Here is a 25517-nt window from a genome sequence, read left to right on the forward strand (position 1 = left end):
TTGTACACAGGCTATATTGATTTGAGTACTGTGACACGGCTTCAAAATAATATACTTGCTGGGCTGGCAAACTTATTGATGTTAAGAAAAACAGCACACATGAAGTTGCATCCCAGGGCTTTGTTAATTCCCTCATTCCTAAAAAGGAACTTCCCCAAAGTTATTTGTGATGTCAGAAAGAGCATTATGCAATTATTTCATAAAAATTAGATGGAATTTTTTGCAATCGAAACTGAAAACTAGTCTCATTTCCTCTGACAATATATAGAGATTGTAGTGGAATCATCCCCATCAGAAGCAGAACACTCAACATGAAGCTCTTACTGAGCCTCCTTGGTGAGTTCCTTTCAGTCTACTTTAAGAGATTACAGACAATTATTTCTGTGTATAGATGATCATTGATTGATTGATTGATTGACAGAATGATCACTGGATTTTTTGGGGGTTATTTGAATGATTAATGGTTATTTATTGTTTCAGTTGTTTCAACGCTACCTAAATGGGCTGTACCACAAGGTATGTATTAAGTACACTACTCTCTGGCTGCATTTACACTTTTTGACCAAAAGATCTGATCTGATTGGTGAAAAATACTAAATAGTGGCAAAAGACCCGAATTGGGCTGCCTGTGTAAACGCAGCCTCTGAGATTCAAATCCTTCTCTTCAAACCAGTTTTGTCTTGTATAATGGAAACATATGAAATACAGTATGTATTTCCCGAGTGGCGCAACGGTCTAAGGCACTGCATCTCAGTGCTAGAGGCATCACTACAGACCCTGGTTTGATTCCAGGCTGTATCGCATCCGGCCATGATTGGGAGTCCCATAAGGCGGCACACAAATGGTTTGGCTGGGGTAGGCCGTCATTGTAAATAAGAATTTGTTCTTAACTGACTAGCCTAGTTAAATAAAGGTTAAATAAAAATACATGTAAATTGTCTATTTTCATGAGCTACGTAATAGTTATACACTACTGAACATTAGCTGTCTTTTGTAATGTTAGGTGACCATGTAAATAAGACTTAAGTTACCATTTATGCTCAGAAATTATGCTTAAGTCTCTCTAGTAGGCTGCGTTTACACAGGCAGCCCAATTCTGATATTTATTTTCACTAATTGGTCTTTTGCGCAATCGGATCAGCTCTGAAACAGATCTGATGTGAAAAGATCTTATGTGATTGGTCAAAAGACCAATTAGTGGAAAGAAATTTCAGAATTGGGCTGCCTGTGTAAACGCAGCCATAGTAATCTATTCAAAACGTCAGAAAGACTTACCTGTCAACATTTCTTCAAGTTCTCCCCATGAGTGCTCCGCTGACGGCCTTGGCTGAGCTAGTTAATGGGGGACCCTGGATCTTCTCAGGGGAGAAAGTACGTCTGAAGTGCAGTGTTCCTGGGAATGTGTCGGCCGAGTGGAGGTACCAGTGGTTCAGGGGGAGAGAGCAGCTCCAGGAGTCTGAGTACTTTGTCCTGTGGAAGGCCAGGCCACAGCAGAGTGGGAAGTACTACTGCCAGGGCCTGAGAACCACATGGATAAGCACACAACACACCCTCCACAGCCTGCCCATAGAAATAGAGGTGGACGGTAAGAGAACCCATATGAATATTGAGCCATGATGACATCTATACTGAACAAAAATATAAATGCAACATGCAACAATTTCAACAATTTTACTGAGTTACATATAAGAAAATCAGTCAATTTAAATAAATTCATTAGGCCCTAGTCTATGGATTTCACACAACTGAAAGGGGGCGGAGCCATGGGTGGGCCTGGGAGGGCATAGGCCCACCCACTTGGGAGCCAGGCCCACCCAGTGGGGAGCCAGGCACAGGCCCAGCCAATCAGAATGAGTTTTTCCACACAAAAGGTATTTATTATAGACAGAAATACTCCTCAGTTTCATCATCTGTCTGGTTGGCCACACCTGTCAGGTGGATGGATTGCCAAAGGAGAAATGCACAACATTTGAGATAAATAAGGTTTTTGTGCATATGGAACATTTCTGGAATTTTTTATTTAAGCTCGTGAAACATGGGACCAACACTTTATATGTTGCGTTTATATTTTTGTTCAGTGTAGTTTGGTTGACCTTCTGTTAGCAGTCTGTATTAGATAACTCCTTTCTTGTTGTCACACCAAACATGTGTGACAATAGCAAAATAAGCAGAAACAGACTGACAACCAGGCTAAGATACCTGTAGCACACCAGACCATAGAGGGTACCTGTCAACAGGCCAGACAGAGACTACACCATCCAGTTAATTAAAATCACTTACTACTCTTTGCCCAGGTGGGTGGGCCATCCTGCAGGCCCCGCCCCTGCCCATGCTGGTTGGAGAGACAATGACCCTGATGTGTCGTGTCCGTGGCAACCCCAGACTGACAGAGGTCATACTCTACAAGGACGGGGTGGAGCTTCAGAGACAGTCTGGACCAGTGCTATGTGTCACCAACCTTACCCTGCAAGACCACGGATCCTATTGGTGCAGAGCATCCTGGGATGGACGGAGGCAAACCAACTCTGTGATCTCAGTGGCTGCTCCGGTGTCCATCATAGGTGAGGTTGATAGACAGGTGTGGTCTGTCATTTTGAGTTTGTGTAGGATGAGGAATCAGATTTCAAATGAGATTTGCCCTCATCATTCCATTATCATCACTATCATATCATGTTTAATGGCAATTGAATACCAGTAGGTATGTGAGAAATATTTTTCAGTATCAATACTCTGTATTCTCCCCTGCAGAGGTTCTGACAGAACCCATGTTGGAGATTGTGCCCAATGACCCTCTGATCCATAAAGACCGTATGCTCCTGGTGTGTCACGTTCAACTGAACGCCCGTGAGCCCGTTTCACACATCCACTACTACTTCTACCAGGACGGGCTGAGTCTGGGGCCTGCCTCTTCCCAGGACAGAGTCGCAGTACTGAGGGACTCAGGCCGGTACTGGTGCAAAGCCAGCATTCCTACTCTGGGGCTGAAGAGGCTCAGCGAGCCCGTACCTTATGGGCGAGTGACAGGTAAACACTCAGAACACATGAGAAACCAGAAAAAATTGTGGTGATGCAGTCTCTCTTTAGGATGATTCATAATGCTGACCAGTGGCGTCAGTTCAGCTAAACTTAGGGTATGGCAGGGGGGGGGGGGGCAGCTTCTCTCTGAGCAACTTCTCTCTGGCCTCATGGTCCTGAAGCCAGCCAACCAACACGTTAAACAGCTGTTGCATTTTAATTGGGTTTGGAATGATTTTAGTCAATTCTTTTGTAGCCTAGTTTAACATTTTTGGTCTTGAGCTAGGGTATGGCGCCAAAGGAGATGGCTGACGTTTTACGATTATGCTATTGTGCTATTGTGTATGTTTCTTATGCGTTATTTGTAACTTATTTTGTACAATGTTTCTGCCACCGTGTCTTATGACCGAAATGAGCTTCTAGATATCAGGACAGCGATTACTCACACAGTACTGGAGGAATACTTTTTCTACAACGAGTCGGACAGGAAGGTTTTACTTCAGGCGCCTGACAAGGTCCTCATCCCCGTCATTCACAGGAGAAAGAGACGGAGGTATCGAGGACGAAGGTCCGGGTGCCTTGTAAGGATCAGTTGCCGAGAGGGTAATCTACCTTACCATCGATCCTATTAACCAACGTACAATCAATCGAAAATAAAATAGACGAATTACGATCACGTATATCCTACCAACGGAACATTAAAAACTGTAATATCTTATATTTCACCGTGTCGTGGCTGAATGACGACATGAATAACATACAGTTGGTGGGTTTTAAGCTTTTTCGGCAGGATACAACAGCGGCATCTGGTAAGACAAGGGGTGGAGGTCTATATATATTTGTTAACAACAGCTGGTGCACGAAATCTAAGGAAGTATCAAGGTTTTCCTCGCCTGAGTTAGAGTATCTCATGATAAGCTGAAGACCACACTATTTACCAAAAGAGTTTTCATCTGTATTTTTCATAGCTGTCTACATACCACCACAAACCGATGCTGGCGCTAAGACCACACTCAATGAGCTGAATATGGCCAAAAGCAAGCAAGAAATTGCTCATCCAGAGGCAACGCTCCTAGTGGTCGGGGACTTTAATGCACGGAAACTCAAATCCGTTTTACCTCATTTCTACCAGCATGTTAAATGTGAAACCAGAGGGAAAAAAACTCTAGACCACCTTTATTCCATACACAGAGACTCGTACAAAGCTCTCCCTCGCCCTCCATTTGACCATAATTCTATCCTTCTGATTCCTGCTTACAAGAAAAAACTTAAGAAGGAAGCACCAGTGACTCGGTCAATAAGAAAGTGGTCAGATGAAGCAGATGCTAAGCTACAGGAATGTTTTGCTAACACATACTGGAATATGTTTCGGGATTCTTCCGATTGGCATAGAGGAGTACACAACATCAGATAGTGGCTTTATCAATAGGTGCATCGAGGACGTCATCCCCACAGTAACTGTACGTACATACACCAACCAGAAGCCATGGATTACAGGCAACATCCGCACTGAGATAAAGGGTAGAGCTGCCGCTTTCAAGGTGCGGGACTCCAACCCGGAAGCTTATAACAAATTCCGCTATACCCTCCAACGAACCATCAAACAGGTAAAGCAGGAATGCTCTTCTTTGTGATCCGAACACCTCAAACTTAGATTTGTCCATCCATAACACTTTTTTTCAATCTTCCTCTGTCCAGTGTCTGTGTTCTTTTGCCCATCTTAATATTTTATTTTTATTGGCCAGTTTGAGATATGGCTTTTTCTTTGCAACTCTGCCTAGAAGGCCAGCTTCCTTGAGTCGCCTCTTCACTGTTGACGTTGAGACTGGTGTTTTGCGGGTACTATTTAATGAAGCTGCAAGTTGAGGACTTGTGAGGCGTCTATTTCTCAAACTAGACACTCTAATGTACTTGTCCTCTTGCTCAGTTGTGCACTGGGGCATCCCACTCCTCTTTTTATTCTGGTTAGAGCCAGTTTGCGCTGTTCTGTGAAGGGAGTAGTACACAGCGTTGTACAAGATCTTCAGTTTCTTGGCAATTTCTCGCATGGAATAGCCTTGATTTGTCAGAACAAGAATAGACTGATGAGTTGCAGAAGGAAGTTATTTGTTTCTGGCCATTTTGAGCCTTTAATCGAACCCACAAATGCTGATGCTCCAAATACTCAACTAGCCTAAAGAAGGCCAGTTTTATTGCTTCTTTAATCAGTAGAACAGTTTTCAGCTATGCTAACATAATTGTGCTAACACAGCGTGCCATTGGAACACAGGAGTGATAGTTAGTGATAATGGGCCTCTGTACGCCTATGTAGATATTCCATGAAAAATCTTAAGTTTCCAGCTACAATAGCCATTTACAACATTAACAATGTCTACACTGTATTTCTGATCAATTTGATGTTATTTTAATGGACAAAAATGTGCTTTTCTTTAAAAAACAAGGACATTTCTAAGTGACCCCAAACTTTTGAACAGTAGTGTACATGTAGGTAGAGTTAAAGTGACTGTGGATAGGTAATAAACAGAGTAGCAGCAGCGTAAAAGAGGGGTCTGGGTATCCCTTTGATTAGCTGTTCAGGAGTCTTATGGCTTGAGGGTAGAGGCTGTTAAGAAGCCTTTTGGACCGAGACTTGGTGCTCCGCTACCGCTTGCAGTGCGGTAGCAGAGAAAACAGTCTATGACTAGGGTGGCTGGAGTCTTTGACAATTTTAGGGCCTTACTCTGACACCCCCTGGTATAGAGGTCCTGGATGGCAGGAAGCTTGGCCCCAGGGATGTACTGGACTGTATGCACTACCCTCTGTAGTGCCTTGTCGGTCGGAGGCAGAGCAGTTGTCATACCAGGCAGTGATGCAACCAGTCAGGACCTGTATAACCTTTTGAGGATCAGAGTACACATGCCAAATCTTTTCAGTCTCCTGAGTTTGGTGGTTTGTTGGTGATGTGAACACCAAGGAACTTGAAGCTCTTCAACCTGCTCCACTCCCGATAAGAATGGGAGCGTGCTCGGTCCTCCTTTTCCTGTAGTCCACAATCATCTCCTTAGTCTTGGTTACATTGAGGGATAGGTTGTTATTCTGGCACCACAAGGCCAGGTCTCTGACCTCCTCCCTATAGGCTGTCTCATCGTTGTTGGTGATCAGGCCTACCGCTGTTGTGTCATCGGAAAACTTAATGATCATGTTGGAGTCGTGCCTGGCCATGCAGTCATGAGTGAACAGGGAGTACAGGAGGGGACTGAGCACGCACCCCTGAGGGGCCCCCATGTTAAGGATCAGCATGGCGGATGTGTTGTTACCTACCCTTACCACCTAGGGGCAGCCCGTCAGGAAGTCCAGGATCCAGTTGCAGAGGGAGGTGTTTAGTCCCAGGGTCCTTAGCTTAGTGATGAGCTTTGAGGGCACTATGGTGTTGAACGCTGAGCTGTAGTCAATGAATAGCATTCTCACATTGGTGTTCCTTTTGTCCAGGTGGGAAATGGCAGTGTTGAGTGCAAAAGATTTCATCATCTGTGGATCTGTTGGGGCGGTATGCAAATTGGAGTGGGTCTAGGGTTTCTGGGCTGCGATAATGGTGTTGATGTGAGCCATGACCAGACTTTCAAAGCACTTCGTGGCTACAGACATGAGTGCTACGGGTCGGTAGTAATTTAGGCAGGTTACCTTAGTGTTCTTGGGCACAGGGACTATGGTGGTCTGCTTGAAATATGTTGGTATTACAGACTGGTTGAAAATGTCAGTGAAGACACTTGCCAGTTGGTCAGCGCATGCTCGGAGTACACATCCTGGTAATCCATCTGGACCTGTTTAAAGGTCTTACTCACATCAGCTACGGAGAGCGTGATCACACAGTCGTCCGGAACAGCTGATGCCCTCATGCATGCTTCAATATTGCTTGCCTCGAAGCAAGCAGGATATTTGTACAGGGTAAAAGGGATCTTGAAGAAGGAAGGCTATCACTCCACTTTGCAATGCCATGCCATACCCTGTGGACAGCTCTTATTAATTGGAGCCAATTTCTTCCTACAACAGGACAATGACCCAAAGCACAGGTCCAAACTGCTGTATGCAAGAACTATTTTGGGAAGAAGCAGTTAGCTGGTATTCTGTCTATAATGGAGTGGCCAGCACAATCACCTGATCTCAACCTTATTGAGTTGTTGTGGAAGCAGCTTGACCGTATGGTACGTAAGAAGTGCCCATCAAGCCAATCCAACTTGTGGGAGGTGCTTCAGGAAGCATGGGGTGAAATCTCTTCAGATTACCTAAAAAAATTGACGACTAGAATGCCAAAGGCCTGCAAGGCTGTAATTGCTGCAAATGGAGGATTCTTTGACGAAAGCATAGTTTAAAGGACACTATTATTTCAAATAAAAATCATTGTTTATTACCTTCTCATCGTCTTGACTATATTTCCTATTAATTTTGCAACTCATTTAATGTATGTTTTTATGGAAAACAAGGACATTTCTAAGTGACTCCAAACCTTTGAATGGTAGTGTACATATTACCTCGACTAACCTTTGACCCCACACATTGACTCTGTACAGGTACCCCCTGTATATAGCCATGCTATTGTTATTTTACTGCTGCTGTTTAATTATTTGTTACTTTTATTTTCTATTATTTACATAACACTTTTTTTTCTTAAAACATTGTTGGTTAAAGGCTTGTAAGAAAGCATTTCACTGTAAGGTCTACATGTGTTGTATTCGGCTCATGTGACAAAATATAATTTTATTTCCCATACTCTGACATACCCAACTGACACCCCTGATGCTGACTCTGTTAACAGGGATACATCAGGGACCAGTTGTCTCACTCCAGCCCAGAGCACCATCTCATCCAGATCCTATGAAAGGACCTCCCCAGACCACCACCTCTATCCAGCCTTCTGAGCCCCCTACCTTCCCCGATGTATCCGGTGATTCTCCAAACACACTGGCCCCTGGTGTTGGTTCAGATGACGGAACAGTGGTGTGGAAGGACTTCTAAATTCCTTAATAATTGTTAATTAATATGTTATTTGTCTTTTAGGTTGTGAATGAAACAATGAATTGTATTTGAACTGTCGATTTTAAGTTAAATGCAAATAAATCCAGTCAAAGTCAAACATTTACATATTGATTTTATTTCAAAAGTGTACAAAAGCTAATTTTCAAAAAGCTGATAATACAGCGATACAATGTACTGATTCCTTAACCTAACCTGGGAAACATTATGTGATTAGTATTCCTCAAGTAATAAACATGAACTACTCCAGTGCTATCAGTCTTACTTGCATTATTTTTCATTCTACCAGATTGACAGTCTTGTAAAGATGTCTATATGTTGATGGGTCTATAGAGGGAGTATGAAGAGAGATGGGGTGAGTGCTGCCATCTCATATAGAGGTGTTTTACAGTCCCTGGTACTGTGGTGGTATAGTGGGCTCCATTGTCATAACGTGTCTGTGTAGAGCTGGAGTACAGGGGGGCTGGTCTGTGGGGTACAGTATGGGTGGTATGGAGGAGTGCCAGTAGAGATTGTTTAGGTACTGTGGGGTACAGTAGAGTTACAGTGTAGATTTTATTAGATATCAGATCGTTTGTCAGGGCTTGTCAGCGTAGAGCAGAAATCCAGAGAAGGTGCTGTCGTCCTCACTACTGGCGTAGACACCATTCCAGTCCCTCAGTGTCTCCAGCCATACCTGGTCCCCCACCACCAGCTGCAACAGCACCAGGCTGGACGCCTGGTCGATGTCCTGGCCATACAGAGAGTCGCGCGTCCGCACCTTCCTCACCCCATTGACTACCAGGGCGGCACGCAGGGGCTTGTTCCGCACGGTTATGTGGTAGGAGAACACGTAGACCCCCCCGTAGGCACAGGTGAAGCTGTTGGAGGAGGAGTTGTAGTGGTTCTCTCGATTGTAGAAGACCTTGTCGAAGCGGACGGGGAAGCCCGATGGAGGGAAGGACTTGCTGGGAGAGAGGCCCACACTGAAAGCTGAGCGTTTCTGAATCACCCCGTTACCCTTCGCCCCTCTGATCCCCCGAGGGCCCCTGTCCCCTCTCATCCCAGGGGGGCCTCTGTCACCCTTTGGCCCAAACATCCCCCTCCCTCCCTGGGGTCCAGGCAGCCCTCGCACCCCTGGCTCACCTTGAGCCCCAGGGGGTCCTAGATCCCCCTGGTCGCCCGCCACACCAGGGGAGCCCTGCATGCCATCCACCCCAGGAAGGCCCACCTGTCCCTGAATACCTGGAGGCCCAGGGTCCCCTCTATCGCCCTTCAGTCCTCTCTCCCCAAATGTCCCACACTCTCCTTTGTCCCCCTTGTCCCCCTTCTGGTCTTGTACTCCAGCCAGCCCTGGGGGTCCTGTTGGGCCTTCCATTCCAGGTTCCCCTCTCTCACCCTTAGTCCCATTTTGGCTTTCACCCTTCTCCCCCTGGTCACCTTTGACACCAGGGGGCCCGCTGTCACCTTTTTCACCTTTGAAGCCAAATCCACCTGCAGGGCGCAGAGCACAGTGTAAGTGGACCATTTCAGCATCTAGGCCCAGACAGAATCTATGAGGAAGATATGAATTGATTCTATGTTGATTTAATAATCAGTATATGGAGGCTTGAACAGGTACAGGTAGCCTTGTTTCATGATTTTCTATGTTGTACCGATCACATGCCTATATGTGTTAAAAGGAATGGCTTGTTACCTCTCTCTCCTGGTTTCCCTGGGTTGCCCAGAGTTCCTGCCATTCCACGGTATCCTAGGTCACCTTTAACTCCTGGAAAATGGAGATAGAAAACAAACCATATTGAATAATCAATAAATCTACTGTTTGCTCACACGGCCAGTAAAGTGTACATATTTCTAATTTTAAAAAATGGTGTTGTGTTCACCTCTGTCTCCTTTTGTCCCCATAGTTCCATTTGAACCAGCCAGTCCAGAAAAGCCTCTGGGTCCTCGCTCACCCTCTTCTCCAGGTGAACCTGTGAGAAAATGGTTTCAACAAGACATCAAAATCCATGGATCACCACTACAGCATACTTATATTGTTAAATGTCCCTATGTTGTCATAGTGATGTCAATACCTGGTAGTCCTCTGTCCCCTTTTGGCCCTCGAGGGCCCCTCTCTGGTGGACAGCACTCACAAAAATTGAAGTAGCACTCGTTATAATCCATTGTGTAATTATCATGCCCAACACCAGGGGGCCCTGTTGTTTCAGTATAGTAATCCTGGTAGGCATCGCTGGGGTAGGTTGTGGTCTCTGTTGTAGCCAGAGGGTAGGGGTCCATGTGATCTGATTTCTCCACTGATTTCAGTGTCTTAGGGATGATGGTGGTTAGGGGCTGCATGGTAATCTGGGGCTGCTCGCGGTAAGGCATAGGCTTCTTGGTGTATTGGTACTTTGGCCGCTGAGTGGTCTTCGTCGATACACTGGTCACTGTGAGTGACATCACTGCCAAGAGTGCCGAGTGATAGGGGAGCATCCTGATGTTAGAGAAGGATCTAACGAGGGAGAAATTGAGAAATTGTCACTTCTTTTACACTGATGTAGCGTCACTGTATGTAAAAATACCACTTACAGCCTCTGCCAAGAGGTCTGGAGCTTTATGGCACAGGATATACCGAGCTTACCCTGCCACTGCATGGTTTTTGGTTCAAACCCAGCTGTGGTTGTTCTTCCTAAATCGCTATACTGCTCTGCATATGGGGAAATTACAATCGAGACTAAAATAGGATTGAGGGGAAACTTTGCTCCAATGACTTTAGTGAGGATCTCAGTAGCAGATTACTCAACCAAAGCCTTTTTCATGAGATGCTCACCTGTTCTGACGTGTAAAATGTTTATTTCAGAACTGATTATATTAGGTGTACATCCCACATTAATATTTACAGTAGCTCAAAAGTAACGTTATTTCGACTCAGGGCAGTGGAAAATTTGAGACCTCATAACAATCCTCCAAATAAACATCTATTAAACATCTTATCATTTATCAACTCTTCAGCTAAATTCAGTTTGACACCTTCTCTTTTGCTCTTTTCCATCCATCTCTCTGTTCCTTCCTCTGTTTCTTTCTGTTGCAGACTGTTCTACTTTACAGTGGCAAGAAAAAGTATGTGAACCCTTTGGAAATACCTGGATTTCTGCATAAATTGGTCAGAAAATGTATCTGATCTTCATCTAGGTCACAACAATAGACAAACACAGGCTGCTTAAACTAATAACACACAAACAATAGGTTTACATTTATTGGACACACCGTGTAAACATTCACAGTGCAGGGTGAGAAAAGTATGTGAACCCTTGATTTAATAACTGGTTGACCCTCCTTTGGCAGCAATAACCTCAACCAAACATTTTCTGTAGTTGCGGATCAGACCTGCACAACGGTCAGGAGGAATTTTGGACAATTCCTCTTTACAAAACTGTTTCAGTTCAGCAATATTCTTGGGATGTCTGGTGTGATGTCTGAGGTCATGTCACAGCATCTCAATTGGGTTGAGTTCAGGACTCTGACTGGACCACTCCAGAAGGCATATTTTCTTCTGTTGAAGCCATTCTGTTGATTTACTTCTGTGTTTTGGGTTATCCTGTTGCGTCACCCAACTTCTGTTGAGCTTCAATTGGCGGACAGATAGCCTTACATTCTCCTGAAAAATGTCTTGATCGACAGAAAAATGAATTCCCAAGTCAATGATAGCAAGCTGTCCAGGCCCCGAGGCAGCAATGCAGCCCCAAACCATGATGCTCCCTCCACCATACTTTACAGCTGGGATGAGGTTTTGATGTTGCTGTGCCTTTTTTCCTCCACACATAGTGGTGTGTGTTCCTTCCAAACAACTCAACTTTAGTTTCATCTGTTCATAGAATATTTTGCCAGTAGCGCTGTGGAACATCCAGGTGCACTTTTGCAAACTTCAGACGTAAAGCAGTGGCTTCTTCCGTGGTGTCCTCCCATGAACACCATTCTTGTTTAGTGTTTTACATATCGTAGACTCGTCAACAGAGATGTTAGTATGTCCCAGAGATTTCTGTAAGTCTTTAGCTGACACTCTAGGATTCTTCTTAAACTCATTGAGCATTCTGCACTGTGCTATTGCAGTCATCTTTGCCGGACGGCCACTCCTAGGGAGAATAGCAATAGTGCTGAACTTTCCCCATTTATAGGCAAATTGTCTTACCGTGTACTAATGAACATCAAGGCTTTTAGAGATACTTTTGCTTTTCTTAATCGTAGGTCTTCTGAGATCTCTTTTTTGTTTGAGGCATGGTTCACACACTTTTTCCAACCGACACTGTGAATGTTTAAATTATGTATTCAATATAAACAATAAAAATACAATAATTTGTGTGTTATTAGTTTAAGCACACTATGTTTGTCTATTATTGTGACTTAGATGAAGATCAGATCAAATTTGATGACCAATTTATGCAGAAATCCAGGTAATTCCAAACGGTTCACCTACTTTTTCTTGCCACTGTATATGAACCACTCAATATTTCACTGTCACAACACAGCCAGACATACCTTCATCACAAAGATGTGGATTGAGAACTTACAGGCACTCAACCTATAACCTCACAATGGTTTGTCAAACAAAAAGGCCAAACAAAACAGAAACCGCTTATGGAACAGAGCTCAGTATGAAGCAATAAATCCAAATGGACACTTACCTAATTATGACGGGCCCGTCTAATCATTGATTCCCTGTCTAACAGTACAATGGAGACTGCAGCAGCAGCAACACTGGACCTCTTGATATCTCTTTAAGGCTTTGATGATGGACATCCCCACCAATGAGGAGTAGAGCTGTGAGCCAAGGGGGAGGTTTGAAACCCAACGACATGCTAATCTAGCTGAGCCTGGAGCTGGACCAAGCAGAACCACTGCACCGCACCGTGGCCCACTCTCTGTACCCGTTGTGTAAAATGTGCTTTTGTGACACTGGATACAGTGCCTGTGAGAAGCACTACCCCGGTGTGGGCCGGGCGAGGGGAGAGGGGCGACGGGTCACCTGATATAAGAGGAATTCCTCCAGCAGCCACCCTGCTGCCCCACTCTTACCGGGAGACAAAAGCCAAGCTGGGAGGTTTCCAGTGGCCCCATAGTGGGGTTCATACATGTCCGTCTTACTACAGGTGGAGGGAATGCAGCGCAATACAAGAAGGTACATTTCTCCTGGCCATATTGGTCAAGTCCTTGTGAGCTTGTGGAAAGGAGTATAGATGTGATAGTGATTACAGTTGTAAATCATTAGCTACAGGTGCCCCACTCACCCGCCTAGTGAGCCCAAATCCTCTCTCTATATCTACTGCAGGACAAGGATCTGTATCATTACTATCTACTTGGTGAATGTCCAAGAAAAGCTTTAATCTAAAGAGCACTGATAATCTCACTGTCTCACTCAACAGTTACTAAACCTGAGCTGTCGTCAAAGGAAACTGCTTATCTCTCTAACCCTCTCTACAGGTGAAAACACAGCCACACTGCACAGTCAGTGGGACCAACTATCCACACAGCCATGGAAAGACACGGTATAATTGCCAAAGACCATGTACAAACATTATGGTATAGTAAGAGAAAAGGTTTACATCTCCTCAGGATATGGGTTCGGGTTCGATTTCACACTTCTCTTGTTAGAAGAATGGTCCTCCTTTCCATAAATGATATGAAACTCAATCTCACAGTGGTAACAGAACAGCTTATGGCTGATACAAATGAAACTACTACCACCAGAGGTCATGGTTCAGTAGTTAAAGACCTCCACCTGAGGGATCTATGACCAGCCAAAAACATTTGCAGGAAGAGGGGAAATGAAAGAGGGAAATAGAGAGGGGAGATGAGGGTGAGGTGGAGAAAGAGGGGGGTGGATTCCAGGTTCTTTCTGACTACACTTTGTTTGTACTTACATATTCAAGTTATTGAGTATATAAGACTGTGCTTTGACCTCCCACAAAGACATACATTTGCATATATACAATTTTCACCTGTTTCTTATTCTTTCTTTCTCTATCTTTCTCCTTCTTGCATTCTCTTATTAGTTCTCTCCTGCCCCCTGCTCTCCCTCCGTCTCTCTCTCCCTTTGCTGTGGTCCGTCCCTGAGATGGCCCGTTGAGGTTCCACCCCTCAGTCTCACTCCTCTATTCAGCCTACACAACAGAACCGGTCAGTTTACTAGCATCGCCACAGGGAGGCCAAGCGCCGCTCACCTGCCCACTCACTTAACACTGGCACTGCCCGTGACCCCAGGCGCTCCCACAGTACAGCACCATGGAGAAAAACTTATACAGCCAAGAGTTAAGCAGCAGCAGTGGAGCAGGGACAGAGGCAGGATGACTTGCATGGGTACTTTACATTAACTAACCCTCTTCATGGAAAGAAGATCTCTAAGTGTCAGTATAGAGGATGTAGGATTGCAGGTGGGAAGGTGTGTGAGGTATAAGTGTGTGAGTGTGTGTGCGCATGTGTGAAAGACCAGACAGTTGTTTGCCTCCTGGGTGAACATCTCCTTTTATCCCTAGTGAGTTGTTTGCCTCCTGGGTGAACATCTCCTTTTATCCCTCGTGAGAAAGATGACAGTTGTTTGCCTCCTGGGTGAACATCTCCTTTTATCCCTAGTGAGAAAGAGGACAGTTGTTTGCCTCCTTGGTGAACATCTCTTTTTTTCCCTAGTGAGAAGGATGACAGTTGTTTGCCTCCTGGGTGAACATCTCCTTTTATCCCTAGTGAGAAAGATGACAGTTGTTTGCCTCCTGGGTGAACATCTCCTTTTATCCCTAGTGAGAAGGATGACAGTTGTTTGCCTCCTGGGTGAACATCTCCTTTTATCCCTAGTGAGAAAGATGACAGTTGAAGTAAATATGATCAAAATGTCAGCATTAGTTTTTGATTCAGAGAACAAAATTCCCACTACCAAAACACCAGAACATTTCCCTCTCAGATTATCCCCTCGTACACTAACCTGGCCATAGACAGCTTCTTGTTCTGCAGCCCAGCCTGCCTTATCAAGTGAAATCTAGAGACCTTGGAATTAGCAACTAATGACTTTGGCACTTGAAGTCTTGGCAAAGAAATATACGCCTCTTATGTAGTGAGACCCAGCAATACCTTCATATTATCTGTCACACTTTTCTAGAGTTGTTCAATACTGAAATATAAATATCAATCTAGAACAGGTACACCCTATTTTCTTATGAGATCTTGGTTGTTGGTTTGCCATTGAGCGTTACTGAAGAAGCCAGCGTAAAAAAAGTATTTGATTTTTTTCACTCAAGCACAGAGCCTAATTGTCTTGTGAGATGGAAGCTGAAGCATTGCAAGGGTATCAGAGACCCAGGTGGACTCCCCAGAGACACAGAGGGGTGTCTGTGTGGAGAGAGACCCCAGGAGAGTGATCCCTGAGTAGGGGGTTATGGGGGCTGAGAGATGGAGGGTGGGGAGAAGGAGCCCAGGGCTACAGAGGGTGGGGGTAGTGGGGGGAAACAGGGTCCGGGGGTGGGTTACAGGGGAGAAAGAGAGGGGGGGGGGGGGGGTCATGGTCAGGTGAGTGCAAGGGAGATGGGGGGGGGGGGGTCAGGTAAAGAGGGACAGGTGGAACAAGGTGAAAGTGCTCTGGTAACACCCACTTGTTTCCCCCCACCTCCGTTCTCCACCTGTCCCATAGCCCCAGCTCCGACCCCATCCCACGGTAGAGGTAGACTAGCCCAGACTGTGATCAGGTGTAGAACTCCTAATGGACTTCTCTATGACCCCGTGGAGAAAGGACAGGCTTTAAGTCCTCAATGAACTATTAGAAAAGCTTTTAAAAACCACCTCACTTTCACGCTCTCTCTCCAACACACAGGGTTTGGTGTTCTATCCATTGCTTTTAGGCCTACATCTTACTAATAAAGAATAGCCACACACGTTTTCCAGAGAATATGCCAAAACTTCATATTTTACAGAAGTAAAAAAAAACCTAGGGCCGGGATTCAAGGCAAAGCACGTAGCCTACAGAATAGTTCATTCAGGCAAACATTCTACAACTTATCAAATATCCATTACTTACATTAATAAATTGTTTTAAAAAGTTAGAAAAAAGTTAGATTTCTTTATCATCAAAACAGGCAAATGTTTAGTGTAAAGGTCTAGTTCACCTAAAAAGAAATGTAGACCTATTCCACTTTAACATAGATATACTTACTTACAAGCATGTTTTAACTATTTGCAAAAAAATAGGCTATAGTGAGATTTGCCTCAATATCTACAGAAGGATGGTAAAAATGCACGTTTACCAGCATCAGGTGTTGGCCTGGTCTTGTGTCCGGACAGTCTGACGGTCAGTATTCAGTTGATGGAGGAAAGGAGAGAACAAGAAATGGAGCAGACGAGAGGAGGGCTGAAAAGAGTGGGAAAGAGAGAGTGACAGAGATTTTTCTAAACAGTACTGATGGTCAAATGATGCTTGTATGTGTCACATTAGCAGTATGTCTTTGAGAACAGATTGACAGGGGGGGGGGACATTGCTTATGGTTAAGCGATCAGTTCTACCATCATCCGTAGTGGAACACAGTGATGTCAAGCCACACACTTACTACTGGTAACCCTGACCTACAAACCTGACCCGTCCCCTGGGCTCCTCTGTTTCAAAATCTGCTCCTTCTCTATCCCTCCCCCTCTCTCGCTGAAATTAACACCCTGTTCCTACTACATAGCCACTAGGTGACAGTGTCGTTTGATCAAATAAGTCACTGAGGTACACAACTTGGAACAACAGGACCCAAAGCTTGTCTGTCCTGAGCTACTCCTGTATGTTTACTCATCATAACATAGATAGGTCTGCAGTGTGAAACACTATGATTCATATTGATTTATCTGCTGTCTTTTATCTATAGGTAGAGTACAATCTCATTATGTGATGGTGCATAACAGAAAGACAAGAAGTGGAACTGGGTAGGCAGTTTTAACCCTAACCATCTTTCCACATGTATAACCATATAAATGGTGACATGACCACTTCATCACTATCTTGTACTTGCTTGACTATACTACTCTAATGCAGCCTCATTTGCCTGATCTGTGTGTGCTGTCGTCATGTAAAGCTATAGGCTAGGGGCCTCCCTAGTGGTGCAGTGGCCTTCAAACCCTGTGCCACTAGAGATCCTGGTTCGAGTCCAGGCTCTGTCGCAGCCGGCCATGACCGGGAGACCCATGGGGCGGCGCACAATTGGCCCAGCGTCGTCCGGGTTAGGGGAGGGTTTGGCCGGCAGGGATGTTCTTGTCCCATCGCGCTCTAGTGACTCCTGTGGCAGGCCGAGCACATGCACACTGACACCAGGTGTAGCGTGTTTCCTCCGACACATTGGTGTGGCTGGTTTCTGGGTTAAGCGGGCATTGCGTCAAGAGGCAGTGCGGCTTGGTTGGGCTGCGTTTCGGAGGATGCACGGCTCTCGACCTTCGCCTCTCCTGAGTCCGTACGGGAGTTGCAGCGATGAGACAAGACTGTAACTACCAATTAGATACCACGAAATTGGGGAGAAAAAGGGGTAAAAAATATATTTTAAAAACATAAACACCTATAGACTACATACTGCACTTTGTACTGAAATTACTAGCCAACCTTTCTGGGGTGACTATCGGCAGTGGTGTAAAGTACTTACGTAAAAATACTTTAAAGTACTACTTAAAAAAATACTTATCTGTACTTTACTATTTATATTATTGCCAACTTTTACTTCACTACATTCCTCAAGAAAATAATGTACTTTTTACTTACATTTTGACAGGAAACTGAATTCATACACTTATCAAGAGAACATCCCTGGTCATCCCTACTGCCTCTGATCTGGCAGACTCACTAAACACAAATGCTTTGTTTGTAAATTATGTCTGAGTCTGCCCCTGGCTATCTGTTTTTTGGGGGGGGTTTTATCAAATAAAATTGTGCCATCTGGTTTGCTTAATTTAAGGAATTATACGTTTAAGTATATTTTAGCAACTCCATTTACTTTTGATACTTATGTATATTTAAAACCAAATACTTTTAGACTTTCACTCAAGTAGTATTTTACTGGGTGACTTTCACTTTTACTTGAGTCTTTTTCTATTAAGGTATACATATCTTTACTTTTACTCAAGTATGACAATTGAGTACTTCTCCCACCACTGACTATCGGTCTCACTCTCCCATGCCTCCTTTCCTCTTTAGTTTGAAACCAGTATTTTTATTTTATTTATTTAACCGTTATTTAACTAGGCAAGTCAGTTAAGAACAAAATCTAATTTACAATGACGGCTTAGCAAAAGGCAAAAGGCCCCCTGTGGGACGGGGGATAAAAAAAATATATGTATACACATTTATAGAAATATAGGACAAAACACACATCACGGCAAGAGAGACAACACTACGTTACATAAAGAGAAACCTAAGACAAGAACATAGCAAGGTAGCAACACATGACAACACAGCATGATAGCAACACAACATGGTAGCAGCACAAAACATTATTGGGTACAGACAACAGCACAAAGGGCAAGAAGGTAGAGACAACAACACATCGGTAGTGATCATGTGAGGTTGAGTTTGCTCAGGGCGTAATGGAATTCTATAACTCCATGGTCAGTCTATTCACCTAGCTCACCTGAACTCTGGAGGGGACAGCAGGGGGGCATCCAGCTGTCCACAGAAACAGGTTCTCACCTTGATCCCCTCCATCTTTGCATTGTAGAAGGGAGTTGTACACCTGTTCAACCATAGATGACCCTTTCTTCCTCTCTCCCACAAACACACAGGCATGTACACACACAGTCTTGTGACTGACCTCAATGATCTCTCCATCCAACCTGGTAAAGCAAACACACTACCCTCAAAACAAACAGTAAAAATGGCGCTAGGCTTTTTTTGCTGTCTTTGATTGTGTATATGTGTCAATCTGAGGGGACCAGAACACACCCAAAGAGATGAAATCAAACAAAGAGAACAGATAGATTCACTAATAAAAGAATGATCCATGAACCTTGGAATTTACATGGCTTTGATAGTAAATCTGTATCATGCTTAGATGTGGCTTTCTTTCTCTCTGTGAGTTAATGAAATTGGCTCCCTCTGCTCCTTGTCAATCACAGTTCTGACTAAACAAAAGCTTTGCTCATTACCATGGGCATAATGTTAGTAATGCCACACCTCTACACTCGACTAAAATGTAACAAAGCAGCGTGTGTGTATGAGTGAGTGAATGGATAGGTGGAATTACAGCAGGGTTTCCCAAACCCGGTCTTCGGAACCCCAAGGGGTACATGTTTTGGTTTATGCCCTAGACTGAGATTGGGAAACGCTGAGTTACAGACTCTTGGGGTGCCCTAAAAAGCTGTGCTGTTGTGTTTTACATACGAAATGTAGGCCTTCAAACCCTGATCAATTCAATACTGACGGATCAGACACGGTGTGTGTGTGTTTCAAGTGGGAACATTTTGCAAGTCCCCACAAGGAAAAGGGCTATTTTAGCCTTAGGGGTTAGGTTTAAGGTTAGGTGGTGTGTGTGTGTGCGTGCGTGCCTGCGTGCCTGCGTGCGTGCGAGCGAGAGCGCTTGTGTGTGAGATGCTAATAATTTTCCTGTGAGAAGCAGCAACAAAGCAAGCCAAGAGAGTTGAGAGGTTCATATGTAAACAGTGTTACTTAGCATTGGACCCATTGTTGATGTGTTTACTGATTCAGCATGAAGACAGATAGCTCTCTTTGTTTACATTTGATCATTAGATAAGGGATTTCTGATTTAATCTCCTGACATAAATTAAGCATAACCAAATCTGGTGGGGAGGGATGGAGAGGAGAGGGTTCCCGTGAATTGTTTCACTTAATATGCTTCATTGGAATTAAGCTGCAGCAATGAGGTGGCATATCATTTTGATCAGGTTGTTTTTTCTTCAAATAGTTTTCCTGTTCACTTACTTGCCTAGCTCTTATCAATAGCTCTTATATCAATTTATACATTACAGTGCATGGAGAATGCTGTTATTTCCATCTGAAAAAAATATATGCTTTTTCCACCCTGTTCATGGTTTCCTTGCACGTAAAGGGTGGTGGAATTATTAGGGAATTAAGTCCAGGTCAGACATCTGTAGACACACAAGAAAGCCCTCTACGACCTCCGATGAGACACCAAACACGCAAAAGGACAATATATGAGGAAGGTGGAATCCTATTACACTGGCTCCGACGCTCGTCGTATGTGGCAGGGCTTGCAGACGATAACGGATTACAAAGAGAAACCCAGCCATGAGTTGCTCAGCGATGCATAATTCCCAAACGAGCTAAATTCCTTTTATCCTCACTTCTAGGAATATAACACCGGGCCTTGCATGAAAGCCCCTGTTTTTCCGGATCACTGTGTGATCTCGCTCTCTGTGGCCGATGTGAGCAAAACGTTTCAACAGGTTAACAATCACAAGGCAGACGGAATACCAGGGCGCATTCTCAAAGCATGCGCAGACCAGCTGGCAAGTGTCTTCACAGACATTTTCAATCTCTCCTTGTTGCAGTCTGTAATCCCAACATGTTTCAAGCTGATCACCATAGTCCCTGTTCCCAAGAGCTCCAAGTTAACCTGCCTAAATAGCACTCACATCTGTAATTATGAAGTGCTTTGAAAGGCTGGTCATGACACACATCAACACCATCATCCCAGACATCATCATAGACCCATTCCAATTCGCGTACCGCCCCAACAGAGCCACAGATGACGCAATCTCAATTGCACTTCACACTGCCCTCTGCCAACGGAAGCAGAGGGGAAATAAGTATGTGAGAATGCTGTTCATAGACTACAGCTCAGTGTTCAACACCATAGTCCGCTCCAAGTTGACCCTCAAGACGGGGGCCCTTCAGGGATGTGTGCTTAGTCCCCTCCTGTTCTCCCAGTTCACCCACGACTGCGTGGCCATGGACGACTCCAACTCCAGCACCATCATCAAGTTTGTTGACGACATGACAGTGGTAGGCCCAATCACCAACGGCGATTAGTAAGCCTCCAGGGAGGAGGTCAAAGACTTGGCAGTGTGGTGCCAGGACAACAACCTCTCCATCAACGTCAGTAAGACCAAGGAGCTGATCGTGGGCTACTGGAGAAAGAGGGGAGAGCCCCCTCCCCATCCACATTGACCGGAATGTTGTGGAACTGGTTGAGAGCTTTAAGTTCCTTGGTATCCACATCACTAAGGACTTAACATGGTCCACACACACCCTCATTGTCATGAAGAGGGCACAGCAGCGCCTCTTCCCCCTCAGGAGGCTGAAAAGATTTGGCATGGGCCGTCGGCAGTGGTGGAAAAAGTACCCAATTGTCATACTTGAGACAAAATTACTATGGTAAACGTGAAAGTCACCCGGTAAAATACTACTTGAGTAAAAGTCTTAAAGTATTTGGTTTTAAATATACTTAAGTATCAAAAGTAAATGTAATTGCGAAAATATACGTAAGTATCAAAAGTAAAAGTATAACTGATTTCAAATTCCATATTAATCAAACCATTTTTATTTACAGATAGCCAGGGGCACACTCCAACATAATATTAAAAAGAAGCATTTGTATAGTGAGTCTGCCAGGTCAGAGGCAGTAGGGATGACCAGGAATGTTCTCTTGATAAGTGTGTGAGTTAGACAATTTTCTTGTTCAGCTAAGCATTCAAAATGTAATGAGTACTTTTGGGTGTCAGGGAAAATTATGGAGTAAAAAGTATATAATTTTCTTGAGGAATGTAGTGAAGTCAAATTAAAAGTTGCCAAAAATATAAATACCTCGTACTTCTAAACATTGATCTGGTACTCCCTGTATGTAGCTCCATTATTGTGTATTTTATCCCTCGTGTTACTATTTTATTACAATTAAAACATTTTAACTCTGCGTCGATGGGAAGGGCTTGTAAGCAAGCATTTCACAGTAAAGACCACACCAATTGTATTTGGAGCATGTGACAAATACAATTTGACCTTAATTTGGCTTACACGTAGAGAGAATGTAACGGCAGTCTAAGTCATCCTCCTCATCGGACGAGGAGAGGCGAGAAGGATCGGAGGACCAATTTGCAGAGTGGTAAGTTTCCATGGTAATTTAATGAACACGAAAACAATACACGATACAAACCAATAAACGAACATACCGTAACAGTCCCGTGTGGCGAAACACTAACACAGGAACAATCACCCACAAACAAACAGTGAGAATAGCCTACCTAAATATGGTTCTCAATCAGAGGAAACGTAAAACACCTGCCCCTGATTGAGAACCATATCAGGCTAATTGAAAAGAACCCAACATAGAAACACAAAACATAGAATGCCCACCCAGCTCACGTCCTGACCATACTAAACAAAAACAAAATTAAGGAATTAAGGTCAGGAACGTGACAGAGAAAAGTGCATAAAAAGGGAAAAAGTTCAATTTACACACATATTACTCAAGTCTGAATTTCCCCCATAGAGAATAGACGTATGTCCCACAATCCTGGAAAATAGTGTGGTGGTGTCTAGAAACAGAAACTGATCCTCTTTAAAAACAGGAAGGTAAATGTGAGCGTGTTCACCCTCCACCAGAGAGGGTGACCTGTATCAGTGATTTTGACAAGATAGACAGATCATCTGCAGAGATATGGCTTTCCATGTAATCGCCTACGATTGTACTTTTTATACCACATACCGTATAACTATGTACAAAACCAAATTATCTTATTTTTGTACATATAATTATCTGCCAATGGTATACATACTTAATAGAACTGCAATACAGAACTTAGATACACTCTGAATATACACTGAGAGCTGTACAGGTTATATCTTGCCTGTTTGGCCATGTCTGGGAGTATCGTCAGACAGGGCCATAGGGGTCTCCTGACCATTCCTGTCTCAGCCTCCAGTATTTATGCTGCAGTAGTTTACGTGTCGGGGGGCTAGTGTCACATATGCTCCCTCTCTGTCCTCTAGGTCACCAGGCTGCTCATTATGGCGCACACCTATCACCATCGTTACGCACACCTGCGCGTCATCAGACTCACCTGGACTCCATCACTTCCCTGATTACCTTCCCTACATATGTCCCTCCCTTTGGTTCCTTCCCCAGGTGTTTCTGTTTCAGGTTCATGTCTGTGTGTTGTTTGTGTTTTATATTATGTTACTTTTATTAAAATACTCACTCCCTGAACTTGCTTCCCGACTCTCAGCGCACACCATTACAGCTAGGGTCAGTCTGTAATATCTAGAGTATTTCTCCTGTCTTATCCGGTATCCTGTGTGAATTTTAGTATGCTCCCTCTAATTCTCTTTTTCCTCTCTCTCTTTCTCCCTCTCTTCTCTCGGAGGACCTGAGCCCTAGGACCATGCCTCAGGACTACTTGGCCCGATGACCCCTTGCTGTCCACAGCCCACCTGGTCATGTGGCTGCTCCAGTTTCAACAGTTCTGCCTGCGGCTATGGAACCCTGACGTGTTCACTGGACATGCTACCTTGTCCCCCGGACCTGCTGTTTTCTACCGCACCTGCTGTCTCTAACTCTGAATGATTGGCTATGAAAAGCCAACTGACATTTACTCCAGAGGTGCTGACCTGTTGCACCCTCTACAAACACTGAGTATTATTATCTGACCCTGCTGGTCATCTTTGAACATCTTGGCCATGTTCTGTTATAATCTCCACCCGGCACAGCCAGCAGAGGACTAGCCACCCCTCATAGCCTGGTTCCTCTAGGTTTCTTCCTAGGTCCCGACTTTTCTAGGGAGTTTACTTCATGACATCGACTGATGTAAAAAGGGCTTTATAAATACATTGATTGATTGATTACTTGTGTTGCCTGGCTACCCATCCACATCACTCTGGCCAAACTGACGTTTCTGTCACGCCCTGGCCTTATTATTCTTTGTTTTCTTTATTATTTTAGTTAGGTCAGGGTGTGACATGGGGAATGTTTATGTTTTGTTGGTTTTGGGTGTTTATTTGGTAAAGGGGTTATGGGGTGTAGTAGATGGTTTTGTGTTGAGTGTATATGTCTAGCGTTGTCTATGTTGGTTAGTTATCTAGGAGAGTCTATGGTTACCTGAATGGGTTCCCAATTAGAGACAGCTGATTTCGGTTGTCTCTGATTGGGAGCCTTATTTAGGGTAGCCATAGGCTCTCATTGGTTGTGGGTAATTGTCTATGTAAGAACGTTAGTAGCCTGTATGTTTGTGCACAACGTTTGTAGCTTCACGGTCGTTTTGTTGTTTTGTTAAAGTGTTTTTGTGTCGTGTTCATCTTCGTGTTATAATAAAAGAAGATGGCTTATTTTCCAAAAGCTGCAGTTTGGTCCGTTAATCCGCCACACGATCGTGACAGAATTACCCACCATAGGACCAAGCGGCATGGAAGGCGGCAACAGGACCTAACCACAAAGGATTTCTGGACATGGGAGGAGATACTGGATGGTAAGGGGCCTTGGGATCAACCTGGAGAATATCCCCTCTCTCGTGAAGAGCTGGAGGCAGCGAAAGCCGAGAGGAGGCGATATGAGGAGGCAGCACGGAGACAAGGCTGGAGACCCGTGAGTACAACCCAAAAATTTCTTGGGGGGGGCCTTAAAGGGAGTGTGGCGAAGTCAGGTAGGAAACCTGCGCCTACTCCCTGTACTTACCGTGGAGAGCGGGAGTACGGGCAGACACCGTGTTACGCAGTAGAGCGCACGTGTCTCCTGTACGCGTGCATAGCCCGGTTCGGTACATTTCAGCTCCACGTATCGGCCGGGCTAGACTGAGCGTTGAGCCGTATGTCATGAAGCCGGCCCAACGCATCTGGTCACCAGTGCGTCTCCTCGGGCCGGCGTACATGGCACCAGCCTTACGCATGGTGTCCCCGGTTCGCCTACATAGGCCGGTGCGGGTCATTCCACCTCCCCGCACTGGTCAGGCGACGGGGAGCATACAACCAGGTAAGGTTGGGCAGGCTCGGCGTTCAAGGGAGCCAGTACGCCTGCACGGTCCGGTATTTCCGGCGCCACCTCCCCGCCCCAATCCAGTACCACCAGTGCCTCCTCCACGCACTAGCTATATGGTGCGTGTCTCCAGCCCTTTACCACCAGTGTCTAAACCACGCACCAAGCCTCCTGTGTGTCCCCAGAGTCCTGTGCGTCCTGTTGCTGCTCCCCGCACTAGCCCTGAGATGCGTGTCCCCAGCCCGGTGCCACCAGTCCCAGCACCACGCACCAGGCCTACAGTGCGCCTCAGCCGGCAGGAGTCTGCCGTCTGCACAGCAATGACTGAACTGCCCGTCTGCCAAGCGCCATCTGAGCCATCCGTCTCCCCAGCGCCATCTGAGCCATCCGTCTCCCCAGCGCCATCTGAGCCATCCGTCTGCAATGAGCCTGCAAAGCCGCCCGTCTGCCATGAGCCTGCAAAGCCGCCCGTCTGCCATGAGCCCACTGAGCCGTCCGCCAGACAGGAGCCGCTAGAGCCGCCAGCCAGACAGGAGCCGCTAGAGCCGTCCGTCAGACAGGATCCGCCAGAGCCGCCAACCAGACAGGATCTGC

General features: G+C 45.0%; 2 protein-coding genes across 2 annotated transcripts; one reads left to right on the forward strand and one right to left on the reverse strand.

Moving 5' to 3' along the window:
• Positions 1-265: 265 nt before the first annotated feature.
• Positions 266-8280, forward strand: LOC129832144 (Fc receptor-like A). Its single transcript, XM_055895944.1, has 6 exons — positions 266-336; positions 481-516; positions 1295-1585; positions 2295-2561; positions 2749-3024; positions 7808-8280. Exons 1-6 carry the CDS (start codon positions 312-314, stop codon positions 8005-8007), a joined length of 1095 nt encoding a protein of 364 aa, XP_055751919.1. The 5' UTR covers positions 266-311; the 3' UTR covers positions 8008-8280.
• On the reverse strand, positions 8258-12893 carry LOC129832143 (inner ear-specific collagen-like). The gene is made up of 5 exons (XM_055895943.1): positions 12669-12893; positions 10080-10498; positions 9888-9977; positions 9701-9772; positions 8258-9498 (listed from the first exon to the last, which is right to left on the reverse strand). The coding sequence occupies exons 2-5, from the start codon at positions 10477-10479 to the stop codon at positions 8603-8605; spliced, it is 1458 nt and encodes a 485-aa protein (XP_055751918.1). The 5' UTR covers positions 10480-10498; positions 12669-12893; the 3' UTR covers positions 8258-8602.
• Between the last annotated feature and the right edge of the window lie 12624 nt (positions 12894-25517).

Source organism: Salvelinus fontinalis, chromosome 33 (genome assembly GCF_029448725.1).
Source record: "Salvelinus fontinalis isolate EN_2023a chromosome 33, ASM2944872v1, whole genome shotgun sequence".
Taxonomy (NCBI): domain Eukaryota; kingdom Metazoa; phylum Chordata; class Actinopteri; order Salmoniformes; family Salmonidae; genus Salvelinus; species Salvelinus fontinalis.